Here is a 12,347-nt window from a genome sequence, read left to right on the forward strand (position 1 = left end):
TGGACTTCTCTGGGTTCTCCTGCTCAGGAAAGTAAGTAAATACTGGCACGGGCCTGCTAGGGCTATTGAGGAACGGAATCTGATCAGATAGATGAAGTGCTTGGCCCCAATTTTGTCTCAAGCCTCAATGTTGTTCCTCAACAGAGCTTTGGTGAGTAGCAGGAATTTGCGGGTAAGTGTCCAGAACCTGGAGTCGGGAGCAGTGACTTCCAGCCCTGAATGCCTGCATGACCTTGCCTTAATCTCGCAACCCTCTCTAGGTCTCAGGCTCGGGGTCTGCGCACTGATAGAGGTTCTCATGTTGGGGCTCCATAGGGCTGGTGACATTCTAAGATTCTAGGAGCGAAAGAACTGGGGAGGCAGGGGGACGAGCCCGATTGGTCGCTGCGCCGCCACGTGTCCGGCCCGGAGCGATCGGCTGTCTTCCAGGCCCGCCCCGCGCTGCGGCTGCTGCTCCCTGGCTAACGGGCACCCCGCAAGCTCCGTGTCGCCGCGCCGCTCTCCGTCTGCCCGTTCGCGACAGGAGGCCATCACCGCGTGGTGAGTGGGGTGAGGTTTGCTCCAGGGGACCACCTCCTCTCGGGGGCTGCAGGGACGCGGGGACGAGCAATAAACGCCCAGTCATCGCGGACTGACGCCTCCCGCCAGGCTCCGGGGCAGCGGGCTGCCAGGATCGGGGTGGGGCTCGGGCAGGTGGGGCCCGCGGCAATCCCAAAGGGTCCCGGGCTGGGTGTGTCTGGGGGAGCGCAGTGGGGCAAATCCGCCGCCTGAGTGGAGAAGCGGAGGCGGACGCGTTTGGGCTGGGGGAGGGGAGGGGAGGCGGCGGTGGGGGCGGGAGAGCGCTGGCTCGGCAGTGGGTGTGGTAGGGCGGGCGCCGGGCAGCCCGGGGCTGAGGCGCGGGCTGCTGGACCTGCTTTGAGAGGGGAGTGGGTTCGGAAGAGACTTTGAGGGCCCGAAATTGGGGGCAGCTGGACGGGGGTCTAAGAATCCGCAGGGAAGGGTGCGGCCGAGGCCACAGACCGTAACCCCCCAGCTGCTGTTGAAACGGCTTGTGTGTGTGGTTGCGAAGGGCTGTCTGCAGACTGAGGAAGGGCCGGCCGTCCACCCCCTGGGGCCTTTGTACCCTTCTGCTCCTTCTGACCGCTGCTTGCCGATGAAGGAGACGCTCAGCTGGCCTACAAGGGCCTTCTTCCTGTGCTTCCAAAGGCCAGTTTAGGCCCTTCTCCAGCTTGGGGACCTCAGATGACTCCTGCAGTACCAGCACGGGAATGACATACTCCGAATCCGAGGCCCAGCCCCACCACAACTTGCACTGTGACCTTGAATCAGTAGTTTTCCTTCTCTGAGCCTCAGGTTCCTTTTCAGGTCCAGAGCTGATGAACCCAGGCCTTTGTCATCTGCAAGGAATGACAGAGGTTTGGGAAGGCTTGACTGCAGGCTTGGGAGCCCTGGTTTACCCTCAGGCCTGCAAGGGGCAGGGGGTCCTTCGGGAGGACAATCCAGCCTTTGCTTCCTCCCCCTCCTTTTCTTTAAATCCTGGTGGGTCTTCCTTGACAATTCCAAATTTGGACACACGTCTCCCTGGTTTATGAGAGTGTAAAAGGCCTCCAGTTTTCTCCTGTCCTCCCTTCTCCCTCCTCCCCTGCCCAAAGCACACCTTAAACTGTTGGCTCTGCTGACCCGGAGGGAAAGCTTGACTTGCTTAGCCCTTCCAGGTGAGTGACGGCCCAGCTGCAGCTCCTGGGAACCCTGCCCTTCTGGCTGGCAGGCCCTGCCCTGGGAGGCAGGGGAAAGCATGGTTAACCGTTCCAGATGCTGGGGGTCCTTGGGCAAGCCCTTCCCTCTCCGGGCCTCAGTTACCCATCAGGAGCAAAGCCTGCTGAACTGGCTGCCACTTCCTGTGCTGGTTTCTAGGATTCAACTCTTCTAAGACTTAGGCTTCTGGGAGTTGGGCGGGGCTGGAGAGGGAGGCAGAGGCCTGGAGCCCCCTCTGCAGCTGGGACTGCCACTCACCCATCTTCGCCTTCCACCCTTTGTTCCCAAGGCGCCGGCTGCTGGGATTCAGGAAATATTTGCGGTTTCTGGTAAAGGCCATAGCTGCTGCTGGGGCAGCATGTGGCTAGGAGTGTGCAGAGGAGAGGGCCGCCCCTGAGAAGTGCGGGACCTGGCCTCTCGGGGCTGACTCCTGGGACAGGGTGCGGGGCTCTGCGGAGCTGCGGAGCTGCCCGCATCTGGAGCATCTGCACTGCAGCACCCAGAGGAGCCCTTGACCAGGCTCCAGCCCCAGTCCCAGCCTCTGCCCTGCACTAACCAGCTGGGGCCCTGGGCGCACTTCCTATTCCTCTGGGCCTTAGGTCCTTCCCCTCTAGAGTGATCAGTGAGGTGCCCAGGGCACCCAGCTGGTAAGATGGGCTGAGGCTGCATGGTGCCTCTTGTACCCTGCTAGGATTTTCTGGGAGAGCCCAGTGGTATCAGCCAGCCTCACCCCCACCTCTCCTCTCCAAGATACTTCCTGGGTGGGGACAAAGCGCAGGATGTGGTCTCTACCCTGATTTCTGAGCATGTATACTCCCACCCTCCCCAAAAGAGAGGAAGTCTGCGGGAATGGGGGGTGCCTTTATGCATACAAACTTCTTGGCTTGGAATCCAGCCACACTTCTGTTTCCTTTCCTCCTGGGATTGAGGAGTCCCTGCAGAGGCTGGCTAAGGACAAATGACTATCCTTGGGTTCTTTGAGCCTCAGATTCCATCTGTAAAATAAGGTTGATACCCATCTGCATGCAGTTATAAAACGGCAGATGCGAAAGAGTCCTGCGAACTGTGGAGTGCCGTGTGCAGAGAAACAAGTGCTGCTGTGGTGATCTCTGAAGGGTGTGGTGCTGGAGAAGGCAGGTGACCTGAGCCTCCAGTTCCTCATCTGTAAAGGCGCCCTGTACTCCTTAAATAATGATAAAGTAGTAATCCGAACCCTTCCAACTTGCCAGGCCCTGGCTGAACCCTTGATAGCGTTAGATGCTGTTACCATGCCCATTTTGCAGATGTTGAAACTCAGCCCTCAAAAGTTTAGGAAAGAAACAATACAAACATATAGTGTGCTCTGTATGCCCAGGCCTCTTCTAAGCAACTAAACATGTCTTAATTTTTTTCATCTTTAACACAACTCCTCTGAGGTAGGCACTCTTTTTATCCCCTATTTTGCATATGAGGTTAAGTACTTGCCCAAGAACACATAGCTGCTAAATAGCAGGTCAGACTCCAGTCTCAGGCATTGTGGCTCCAGCCTTTACTGGGAGACACTACACTTTGCTGTGTATCACAATAGTGATCTGAACTGGGATTCAAACCCAGGCCAGTCCAGCTATAAACGTGGGGCAGCCCAGTGAGCTCCTGGGGACTTGTCCAGTCCTGGGATCACGGGTTCTGGGTCAGGAGAGGGAAAGACACTGTTCTCCAAGAAACCCCAAATGCCTTCAGTGGGGGGGTGGGGTACCCAGGACAAGGCCAGGAATGACATTTACCATTGGTTCCTTAAAGGCTAGGCTCTGGGGGGCAGTGGGGCTGGTCCTGGGTGTCTTCCTGCAGGCTAGGGATGGAGGCATCAGGAAATGGGAAGGGGAAGGATCAGGATCTCATGGGCCAGGGGTCACATACCCGGGGGAGGGGGGGGGCAAAAGATGATTTTTCTGTGGCACAGGGATAAACTATAGACCTTATTTTATGTGCTCTTAATCTCATTCTTAAAAAGCATATGTTTATCATGACGATTGCTCAGGTTTTTGTTACTACTGGTGGTATATAGGATCAAAAAGATGTGCAATTTACTGCACTAGATTCACTATAGCTTCAAGGGGCAGGAGGCTCATCTGTCTCCTTTTTATTCTAGCCCCAACTCCTGTCAGTGGGCATGCAGGAGGTACTTGATCAATATTATTTGAAAAATGAGCCTCCTTAATCACTAGTTTTCTTCATATGGGACAAGTTACTTAACCCCCCAAGTTATGTCCTTTCCTCGCTGTATAAGGAGGAATAAAACCTGTCTGAAAACCACTAGGCTGGATGGTTCCTTATTCTATGATCTTTTTCAAGGGTGGGGGGCATCACTAAATAGAACATTAAAGCAACTCAGTGCATTTCACCCAACAGTGCTTATGAACTACACCCTATGGGAGGGGGTGCAGCAAAGAAGCATGTACAATAATTTTCAAGGAGTGAAATCATGACTCACAAGATAGAAAAATGATCATGTGCTAAAGATTTTATTCCACCCATTAATCAATGGCTGGACCAGGCAGATGTTTAAACCAGCTCAAAAGATAATCAGTAGACACCTTTGTATTAAAAGGAGTGTGCAAACGGAGGCAAACTGGTTTTTCCACTGGAGGGGGAGGCAAGTCAATTGGACCTTTACCAGATAGGACAGAATGAGCAAGTCTGTAAGAATTACTTTGCATTACCATCAGTTATCTACAAATTCTGAGCTGTAAAATAGCTCAGAGACAAAAATGAGAGCCTGGAGAGTTTGAAATACAGCTTTGCCCCATCCAATAGAGTATAAACAGCCTCCTTCCAATGATAAGTAGATGTAGGGTGATAAATGCATTGTGGTTGACCCACATTGGTCAAGTGTAGGTGGTTTCAGAGTACCCGGGGGGTCAAAGGAGGGAAAACTCCCTCCTGGCTTCCTAGAAGAGTTGGCAGAATTACCTAAATTTTTTAAATTACCGAAGTCCAGGCCTTTCCCCAGAACAGTTGAATCAGACTCTGAGGGGTTGACTTTATGCTTTGGTGAGTTTGAAAGCACGGAGGTGGTATTACTGAAGCCAGAATTGAAAAGCATTGGTTTTGATACTAAAAGGCTGTATAGAAATGCTGGTGGAAGAGATTTCTGGTTAGGGGTGGAGGGTGTGGTGGTGGATGGAAAAGAGGGAGGGGGGGGGCAGATAAATCAGGGAGGATGTCTGTGCCTTGAGTGCTGGGCTAGGGGGGCCAGTGGAGAAGAGGGGCAAAGCAGTGATGGGCTCAAGTTAGACTCTCTTGAGCACTCCTGGGGCACAGAGGTCTGGGTGATTTTTTTGCATGCTCTTCCAGGTTACTTTAAAATTTTTCTCAAATTGCCCCCCGCACAAATACTTGGTTTCACCTCCTTACGTTCAACATCTCCTACCTCTCTAAAACTGCACTCTTCCTCCAAAGCACACAAACTACCTTGTGAGGACAGAAATGCTTTTCCTTTTGCTGGTGTTTCTGTTTGTCTGATTTCTCCTCTCTCCTCCTTTGTCAGCTTCATTCCATTAAGTGCACACTTGACCGTGTACTTCTATCAGCCTGAACTCTAATATGTGTCTTTAACTTTTGTATGTATAACACCAAAAGCGGGACATAAAAGGACAAGATTAAAAAATTTAGGAAGTTACCTTACAATATCATCAACCTGTACTCCAGTGGATTGTCGTGCCCTGTATACCCCCCTTGGGAGGCCGTTGCTGTAATGAAGATTGTGATGGAAGCCACCATGTAGCAAACTTTTTTTTTTTAAGGCATGATTAATATACACTCTTATGAAAGTTTCGCATGAAAAAACAATGTGGTTACTACATTTATCAAGTCCCCACCCATACCCCAATGCAGTCACTGTCCCATCAGTGCAGCAAGGTGTCACAGATTCACCATGTGCCTTCTCTGTGCTACGCTGTTTTCCCCGTGATCCCCCACACCATGCATACTAAACATAATACCCCTCAATCCCCTTCTCCCTCCCTCCCCACTCACCCTCCCACACCCCTCCCCTTTAGTAATCACAGTTCCCTCTTGGAGTCTCGGAGTCTGCTGCTATTTTGTTCCTTCAGTTTTGCTTCGTTCTTATACTCCACAAATGAGGGAAATAATTTGGCAATTGTCTTTCTCTGCCTGGCTTATTTCACTGAGCATAATGTCCTCCAGCTCCATCCATGTTGTTGCAAATGGTAGGATTTGTTTCTTTCTTATGGCTGAATAGTATTGCACTGTGTATATGTACCACATCTTCTTTATCCATTCATCTACTGATGGACACACAGGTTGCTTCCATATCTTGGCTATTGTAAATAGTGCTGCGATAAACATAAGGGTGCATATGGCTTTTTGAATCTGAGAGGTTGTATTCTTCAGTAGAAGTTGTAATCCCAAGGAGTGGGATTCCCGGGTTAATGGTATTTCTATTTTTAGTTTTTTGAGGAACCTACTTATTGCTTTCCACAATGGTTGAACTAGCTTACATTCCCACCAGCAGTGTAGGAGGGTTCCCCCTTCTCCTCATCCTCTCCAGCATTTGTTGTTCTTAGACCTTTTGATGCTGGCCATCCTAACTTGTGTGAGGTGATATCTCATTGTGGTTTTACTTTGCATTTCCCTGAAGATTAGTGATGTGGAACATCTTCTCATGTGCCTGTTGGCCATCTGAATTTCTTTGGAGAAGTGTCTGTTCATATCCTCTGCCCATTTTTTAATCGGGTTATTTGCTTTTTTGGGTGTTGAGGCATGTAAGTTCTTTATATATTTTGGATATTAACCCCTTGTTGGATATGTCATTTACAAACATATTCTCCCATACTGTAAGATGACTTTTTGTTCTGTTGATGGTGTCCTTTGCTGTACAGAAACTTACTAGTTTGATGTAGTCCCATGAGTTCATTTTTGCTTTTGTTTCCCTTGCTTGAGGAGATGCATTCAGGAACAAGTTGCTCATGCTTATATTCAGGAGATTTTTGCCTATGTTTTCTTCTAAGAGTTTTATGGTTTCATGACTTACATTCAGGTCTTTGATCAATTTTGAGTTTACTTTTGTGTATGGGGTTAAACAGTAATCCAGTTTCATTCTTTTGCATGTAGCTGTCCAGTTTTTCCAACACCAGCTGTTGAAGAGGCTGTCATTTCTCCATTGTATGTCCATGGTCCCCTTATCATATATTAATTGACCATATATGGTTGGGTTTTTATCAGGGCTCTCTAGTCTGTTCCATTGGTCTATGGGTCTGTTCTTCTGCCAGTACCAAATTGTCTTGATTACAATGGCTTTGTAGTAGAGCTTGAAGTTGGGGAGCATAATCCCCCCCGCTTTATTCTTCCTTCTCAGGATTGCTTTGGCTATTCAGGGTCTTTTGTGTTCCATATGAATTTTAGAATGATTTTCTCTAGTTTGTTGAAGAATGCTGTTGGCATTTTGATAGGAATTGCATTGAATCTGTAGATTGCTTTAGGCAGGGTGGCCATTTTGACAATATTAATTCTTCCTATCCATGAGCACGGGATGTGTTTCCATTTATTGGTATCTTCTATAATTTCTCTCATGAGTGTCTTGTAGTTTTCAGAGTATAGGTCTTTCACTTCCTTGGTTAGGTTTATTCTTAGCTATTTGATTCTTTTTGATGCAACTGTGAATGGAATTGTTTTCCTGATTTCTCTCTCTACTAGTTCATTGTTAGTGTATAGGAATGCCATACATTTCTGTGTATTAATTTTGTATTCTGCAACTTTGCTGAATTCAGATATTAGATCTAGTAGTTTTGGAGTGGATTCTTCAGGGTTTTTTATGTACAATATCATGTCATCTGCAAACAGGGACAGTTTAACTTCTTCCTTGCCAATCTGGATACCTTTTATTTCTTTGTGTTGTCTGATTGCTGTGGGTAGGACCTCTGGTACTGTGTTGAATAGAGGTGGGGAGAGTGGGCATCCCTGTCTTGTTCCCGATCTCAGAGGAAGAGCTTTCAGCCTCTCGCTGTTCAGTATGATATTAGCTGTGGGTTTATCATATATGGCCTTTATTATGTTGAAGTAGTTGCCCTCTATTCCCATTTTGCTGAGAGTTTTTATCATGAATGGATGTTGAACTTTGTCAAATGCTTTTTCAGCATCTATGGAGATGATCGTGTGGTTTTTGTCCTTCTTTTTGTTGATGTGGTGGATGATGTTGATGGATTTTCGAATGTTGTACCATCCTTGCATCCCTGGAATGAATCCCCCTTGGTCATGGTGTATGATCCTCTTGATGTATTTTTGAATTTGGTTTGCTAATATTTTGTTGAGTATTTTTGCATCTATGTCCATCAGGGATATTGGTTTGTAATTTTCTTTTTTCGTGGTGTCTTTGCCTGGTTTTGGATGTAGTAAACTTTTAATCTGTGCCTGGCCATGCTAAGTATTTTACCTGCCTTACTTCACTGAATTTTCACAGAATCCCTCTGAGATTGTCATTTCCAAGCTGAAGAAACTGAGCCAGAGAGAAATGGTTTAACTTGAAACTGAGCCAAAGAGAAGTGGTGTAACTTGCCCTAGGCCATGAACTAGGAATTTGCAGCAGCTGGACTGGAACTCAGGCCACAACTATAAAGCCTGCATTCTTTATGAGGATGCCATGTTGCCTCCCTTGCACATGTTCAGGTTTATTGTAATAAGAGCAACTCTTTATTGAGTTTTTACTCTGTGCCAGGCACGGTGCTCCAAGGGCTCTTCATCCATTATTTCATTTACTTCTCAGTAGATGGAGATGTTTTTCATATGCCTTTTGGAGATGTAGAAATTGAGATTCAATTAAGGTAATTTATCTAAATCATAAACTGGTGGGAGGTGGAACCCTGACTCATAGCCTGGTCTGACCTCCAAACCCGTGCCTTTTGCATGACTTGGACAAGACTCCTCCCCTGTTCAGCCCTCAGTTTCCCCAAGTGTACAGTTTGGCAGTGGTGAGCCACAGGTCTGGTGTGTTCCCTACCCCAGAACCCCCATCCTAGAGTTAGTCCTGAGCCCCCAAAGGGGAAGGAAGGAAACATAATTGCGAGCTAAAGGACTAAGTCAGGGGGTGGCCCCAGCAGCACAAAGATACCTGGGACTCTACCCCTGGGTGGGTTTCTGGAATGATCAGCCATGATGAGCCCTCATGAGCATCCAGGTCAGAAGAGATTTAGGGTTCCTGGGAGGAGAGAGGCACAGCTCTGATTTGGCCATACCTGCCAGTCTTGAGCACTGTTTTAACCAAGGTGATGAAACTTGCATATAGGGGTGGGAGGTAGTGGGGAAAGAGAGAGGAATCCTATGGCCTGGGGAAGAACTCTACTAGGACTAATACTCTTGAGTTTTTGATGTGAAAATCTCTGGTTTAAAATCTGTAAAACCCTCTGTCATCTACTTGAGATTTTCCCAAAGAGGGAGTGATAACCCTATTTTATGGAAGGAGGAACTGAGGTCCTGAGAGGGCGCCTGGTTCTTCTTATATTATAGAAAGATTGGGAACCAGAACCTGGTCTTTTCCTTCGTCCTCTTCCTAGTGTCCCATTGCAGCCAGGGCCCCTGGAGGCAGAGATGGTAGCTGTTGTCTGGGTCCTAGCAAGTCACGTACCCTTCCTGAGATGCCTTTGCCCCGTCTAGAAACCATGGAGCTTGGGGGAGTAGGTTTTTAGGGCCCTCTAGAATTCTAAAGCATTGGTAGGAAACATTTGTTCAACCACCCAGAGAAGTGTGTCCGGGCTTGCTCTCAGAGGGATCAGAGCCCCTTGTAAAGCCAGGGTAAATGGTGCCTCTGTCAATTGCTTCAGAGCCTCGCTGATCCCTCAGCACAGGGCCTGTTGGAGATCAGGCCCCCTGAACTGCTGTCTCAGCATCTGATTCCAGAAGAAGCTTCTCTCCACGTATACACAAGACATGCACTCCAGTGGGGGCATGCACACTGCTCTGGGAGCTGAGTGTTTTCCCAAGCGCTCGGAGGCCCCTCCTCTGAGCCGTCTCTCCTCGGAAAGGGACTGTCGTCCTGATGGGCCTGGCCTGCTGCCACAACTAGTTTCCAGCAACAAGGCCAAAGAAAATGCTTCAAGGCCAGAGGTGCTGGTGACAGGTCTCATCCCTCCCCCCCTCTGCTGACTTCCTGGGCCCTGTTAGGTCCCTGTTTCTCTGCTGGCTTTGGGGCTCCCCCACCCTCTGCCCACCCCCCTACTCCCAGACCTAGGGAAACCTAGTGCTGGCTCCTGGCCAGACCCTGGGGTAGATGCGGGTCCCCTCCCCAGTGGGGGGGATTTCCATTTCCTGGTGAGCACTGCAGTGTGTACCACGTGGCCCCTGGCTGTTAGGGAAGCAGCAGAGTTTCTCGAGCACCCCCGAGGCAGCGCTGGGCAGATCTCTGTCCTCTGCCTTGCCTTTCACTCCCAACCCTGTGCCTGCTAATTGCAATTTAGGGGACTTGTAATCAGGCAGTGGGGACACATGGGCAAACGTGACAAATTCTGTCCTCAAAACTTGCCCCCAAGAGTGTGAACACCACCATTAACTGAGAACATTTCTTGTCTGGCCTCCTGTGCTCTCCTTGGACACAAGTTATGTCTCGTTGTCCAACAACCCTCAAGGCAGGAAATAGAAAGTCAGACTTTTGTCCCTGAGATAACCTTGAACTCAGAGATGAGCAATATGCCCCAAGGTCATATAGTTAAGTGACAAGATAAATTTGAGTCCAGGTCTGTCTGCCTGACTCCACATCCTGTGTTCTCCCCACTGTCGCTCTGTCTCCAGTGACCCCAGAATGAGAGCAGGATTCTGGGCTGATTTCTCCTCAGTTTTTTTGCTGGGATGGCCATTTAGAGAACTGGAAAGCACCGTGGTCTCTATCTTCTTTTCCAGTTCAGCTCCTTGTAGGTTTTACTGAGTAAATCTGACGGAGCTTGTTACTTTTACTTTTATTTTATTTTTTTATTTTGTTATCATTAATCTACAATTACATGCAGAACATTATGTTTACTAGGCTCCCCCCTTCACCAAGTCCCCCCACAAACCCCATTAGAGTCACTGCCCATCAGCGTAGTAAGATGCTGTAAGATCACTACTTGTCTTCTCTGTGTTGCACAGCCCTCCCCGTGCCCCCCCCCCCACTACACATGCTAATCGTAATGCACGCTTTCTTTTTCCCGGTGCTTATCCCTCCCTTCCCACCCATTACTTTTACTTTGAACAAGTAATACGTAGACATGGTTTTAAAAGATCAAATCGTGCAGACTCAAATGGAAAACACGGGTGCCTTCTCCTCTTCCCCTGAGGAGCCTGCCTCGCCTCCGTGTCTGCCCTCCTGCCCAGCATGCTGAGCAGCCTGCCCCCACCGCTCTTCCCTTGCAAGCCAGTTACATCCCTTTTTCATTTTTGTTTAGGTAAGAGGTCTTTGTTTCTGATTCCCTCACTGTAGACCCTGTCTCCTGACATTCTCTTGAAAGAGATCATATATTTCATCACCCGCAGCCCTGCCATGACCTCCTGTCCCTTCAAACAATCCTTTGTCTGTCTTTACAGTGGCCTCATGCACTGGTCCCCTGATCCCACATCCTAGCAGCATCCCAGCCCTGTTTCCTGCCACCACCTTAGCCATACTGAGCTCCTTGACCCCACTACCCCCAGGTATCCACATGGTTCACGGGACTCTCTGACTGTCCCCCCTGGGACTGCACCCCATATCACTCTCTCCTGATCAGGGTCTGTCTTTTCTCCTTAGTTTTTATCCTATGCATTTGTTGTTACTCCCCATTACAGAGGAAGCTCCAGAAAAGCGGGGTTTTAAAAATCTCTTATTTATTGCTGTGTCTTCAGAGCCTAGAGCAGTACCAAAACAAAGCAGATATTAAATAGATGTTTATTCACTTAAACAGGAATGATAGCCCTTCAGATGTCTGCATCAGGTGGCCCCAAGCCCCTTGAGTGTTCTCATCTGCAGATCATTACGCCCTGATTTTGGAACCGTTCTTGGTGACTTGGAAGAAGAGCATGCATGGAGCAGATAGCTAGACTCTGGATTCTGGACTTTGTTGAATTCAGTTTTAAGCTGTGTGATCTTGGGCAAATGACTTAACCTCCCCAACTCCCCCCATCCTCAGTTTCCTCTTCTGTAAAAAAACAGGAAAGCCGGTGCAGGAAGGATTGCTGTGACGACAGAGTGAGACAACATGTGGGGAAGTGCCCTGCAGGCCCGGAGGAGCCGCGGCTCAGGGTCCTGCCCTCTCTCCCTCTTGGTTCCAGGTCCCATTCCCATCGTGGTGTGCGTGTCTGGACACCAGCTAGTTGATCATTGTCCTCTGAAAAATCCGTCTGGCCCTGAGCCCGGTCTTTGGATATAATTTAACCTGAAGGTCTGGAGGTAGCTGGAAAGCAGCAGGGGAGCGTGCTCTCCCTCGGGAGGGAGGAAGGGTGAGGGAGTTTGGGAGAAAGAATGGAGGGGAGCAGAGTGCAGGGGATCTCATGGGGTCTCTTTCTTCTCCACAGTGTTTTCTGCTGCAGAACCCAGCCATGGCCAAACCAGTACAGGTAAGGAGCCTCTCCTCTCTGGAAGGCTGTGCTCTGACCTC

General features: G+C 49.1%; 1 protein-coding gene across 3 annotated transcripts in view; it reads left to right on the plus strand.

The window, feature by feature from the left end:
- The first annotated feature begins 390 nt into the window (after window positions 1–390).
- Window positions 391–12,347, plus strand: part of ANXA6 (annexin A6) — a 47,576-nt gene continuing 35,619 nt past the window's right edge. For 2 of the 3 annotated variants that reach the window (XM_036893391.2, XM_036893392.2), the window contains exons 1-2: window positions 391–540; window positions 12,265–12,306. In XM_036893391.2, coding sequence (XP_036749286.2) covers window positions 12,289–12,306 — 18 coding nt within the window. In that variant the 5' untranslated portion in view covers window positions 391–540; window positions 12,265–12,288. Of the gene's footprint in view, window positions 541–12,021; window positions 12,140–12,264; window positions 12,307–12,347 lie in introns of all 3 variants that reach the window. The other variant, XM_057490595.1, reaches the window with a different exon arrangement.

This window comes from Manis pentadactyla, chromosome 2 (genome assembly GCF_030020395.1).
Source record: "Manis pentadactyla isolate mManPen7 chromosome 2, mManPen7.hap1, whole genome shotgun sequence".
In the NCBI taxonomy this organism is placed as follows: domain Eukaryota; kingdom Metazoa; phylum Chordata; class Mammalia; order Pholidota; family Manidae; genus Manis; species Manis pentadactyla.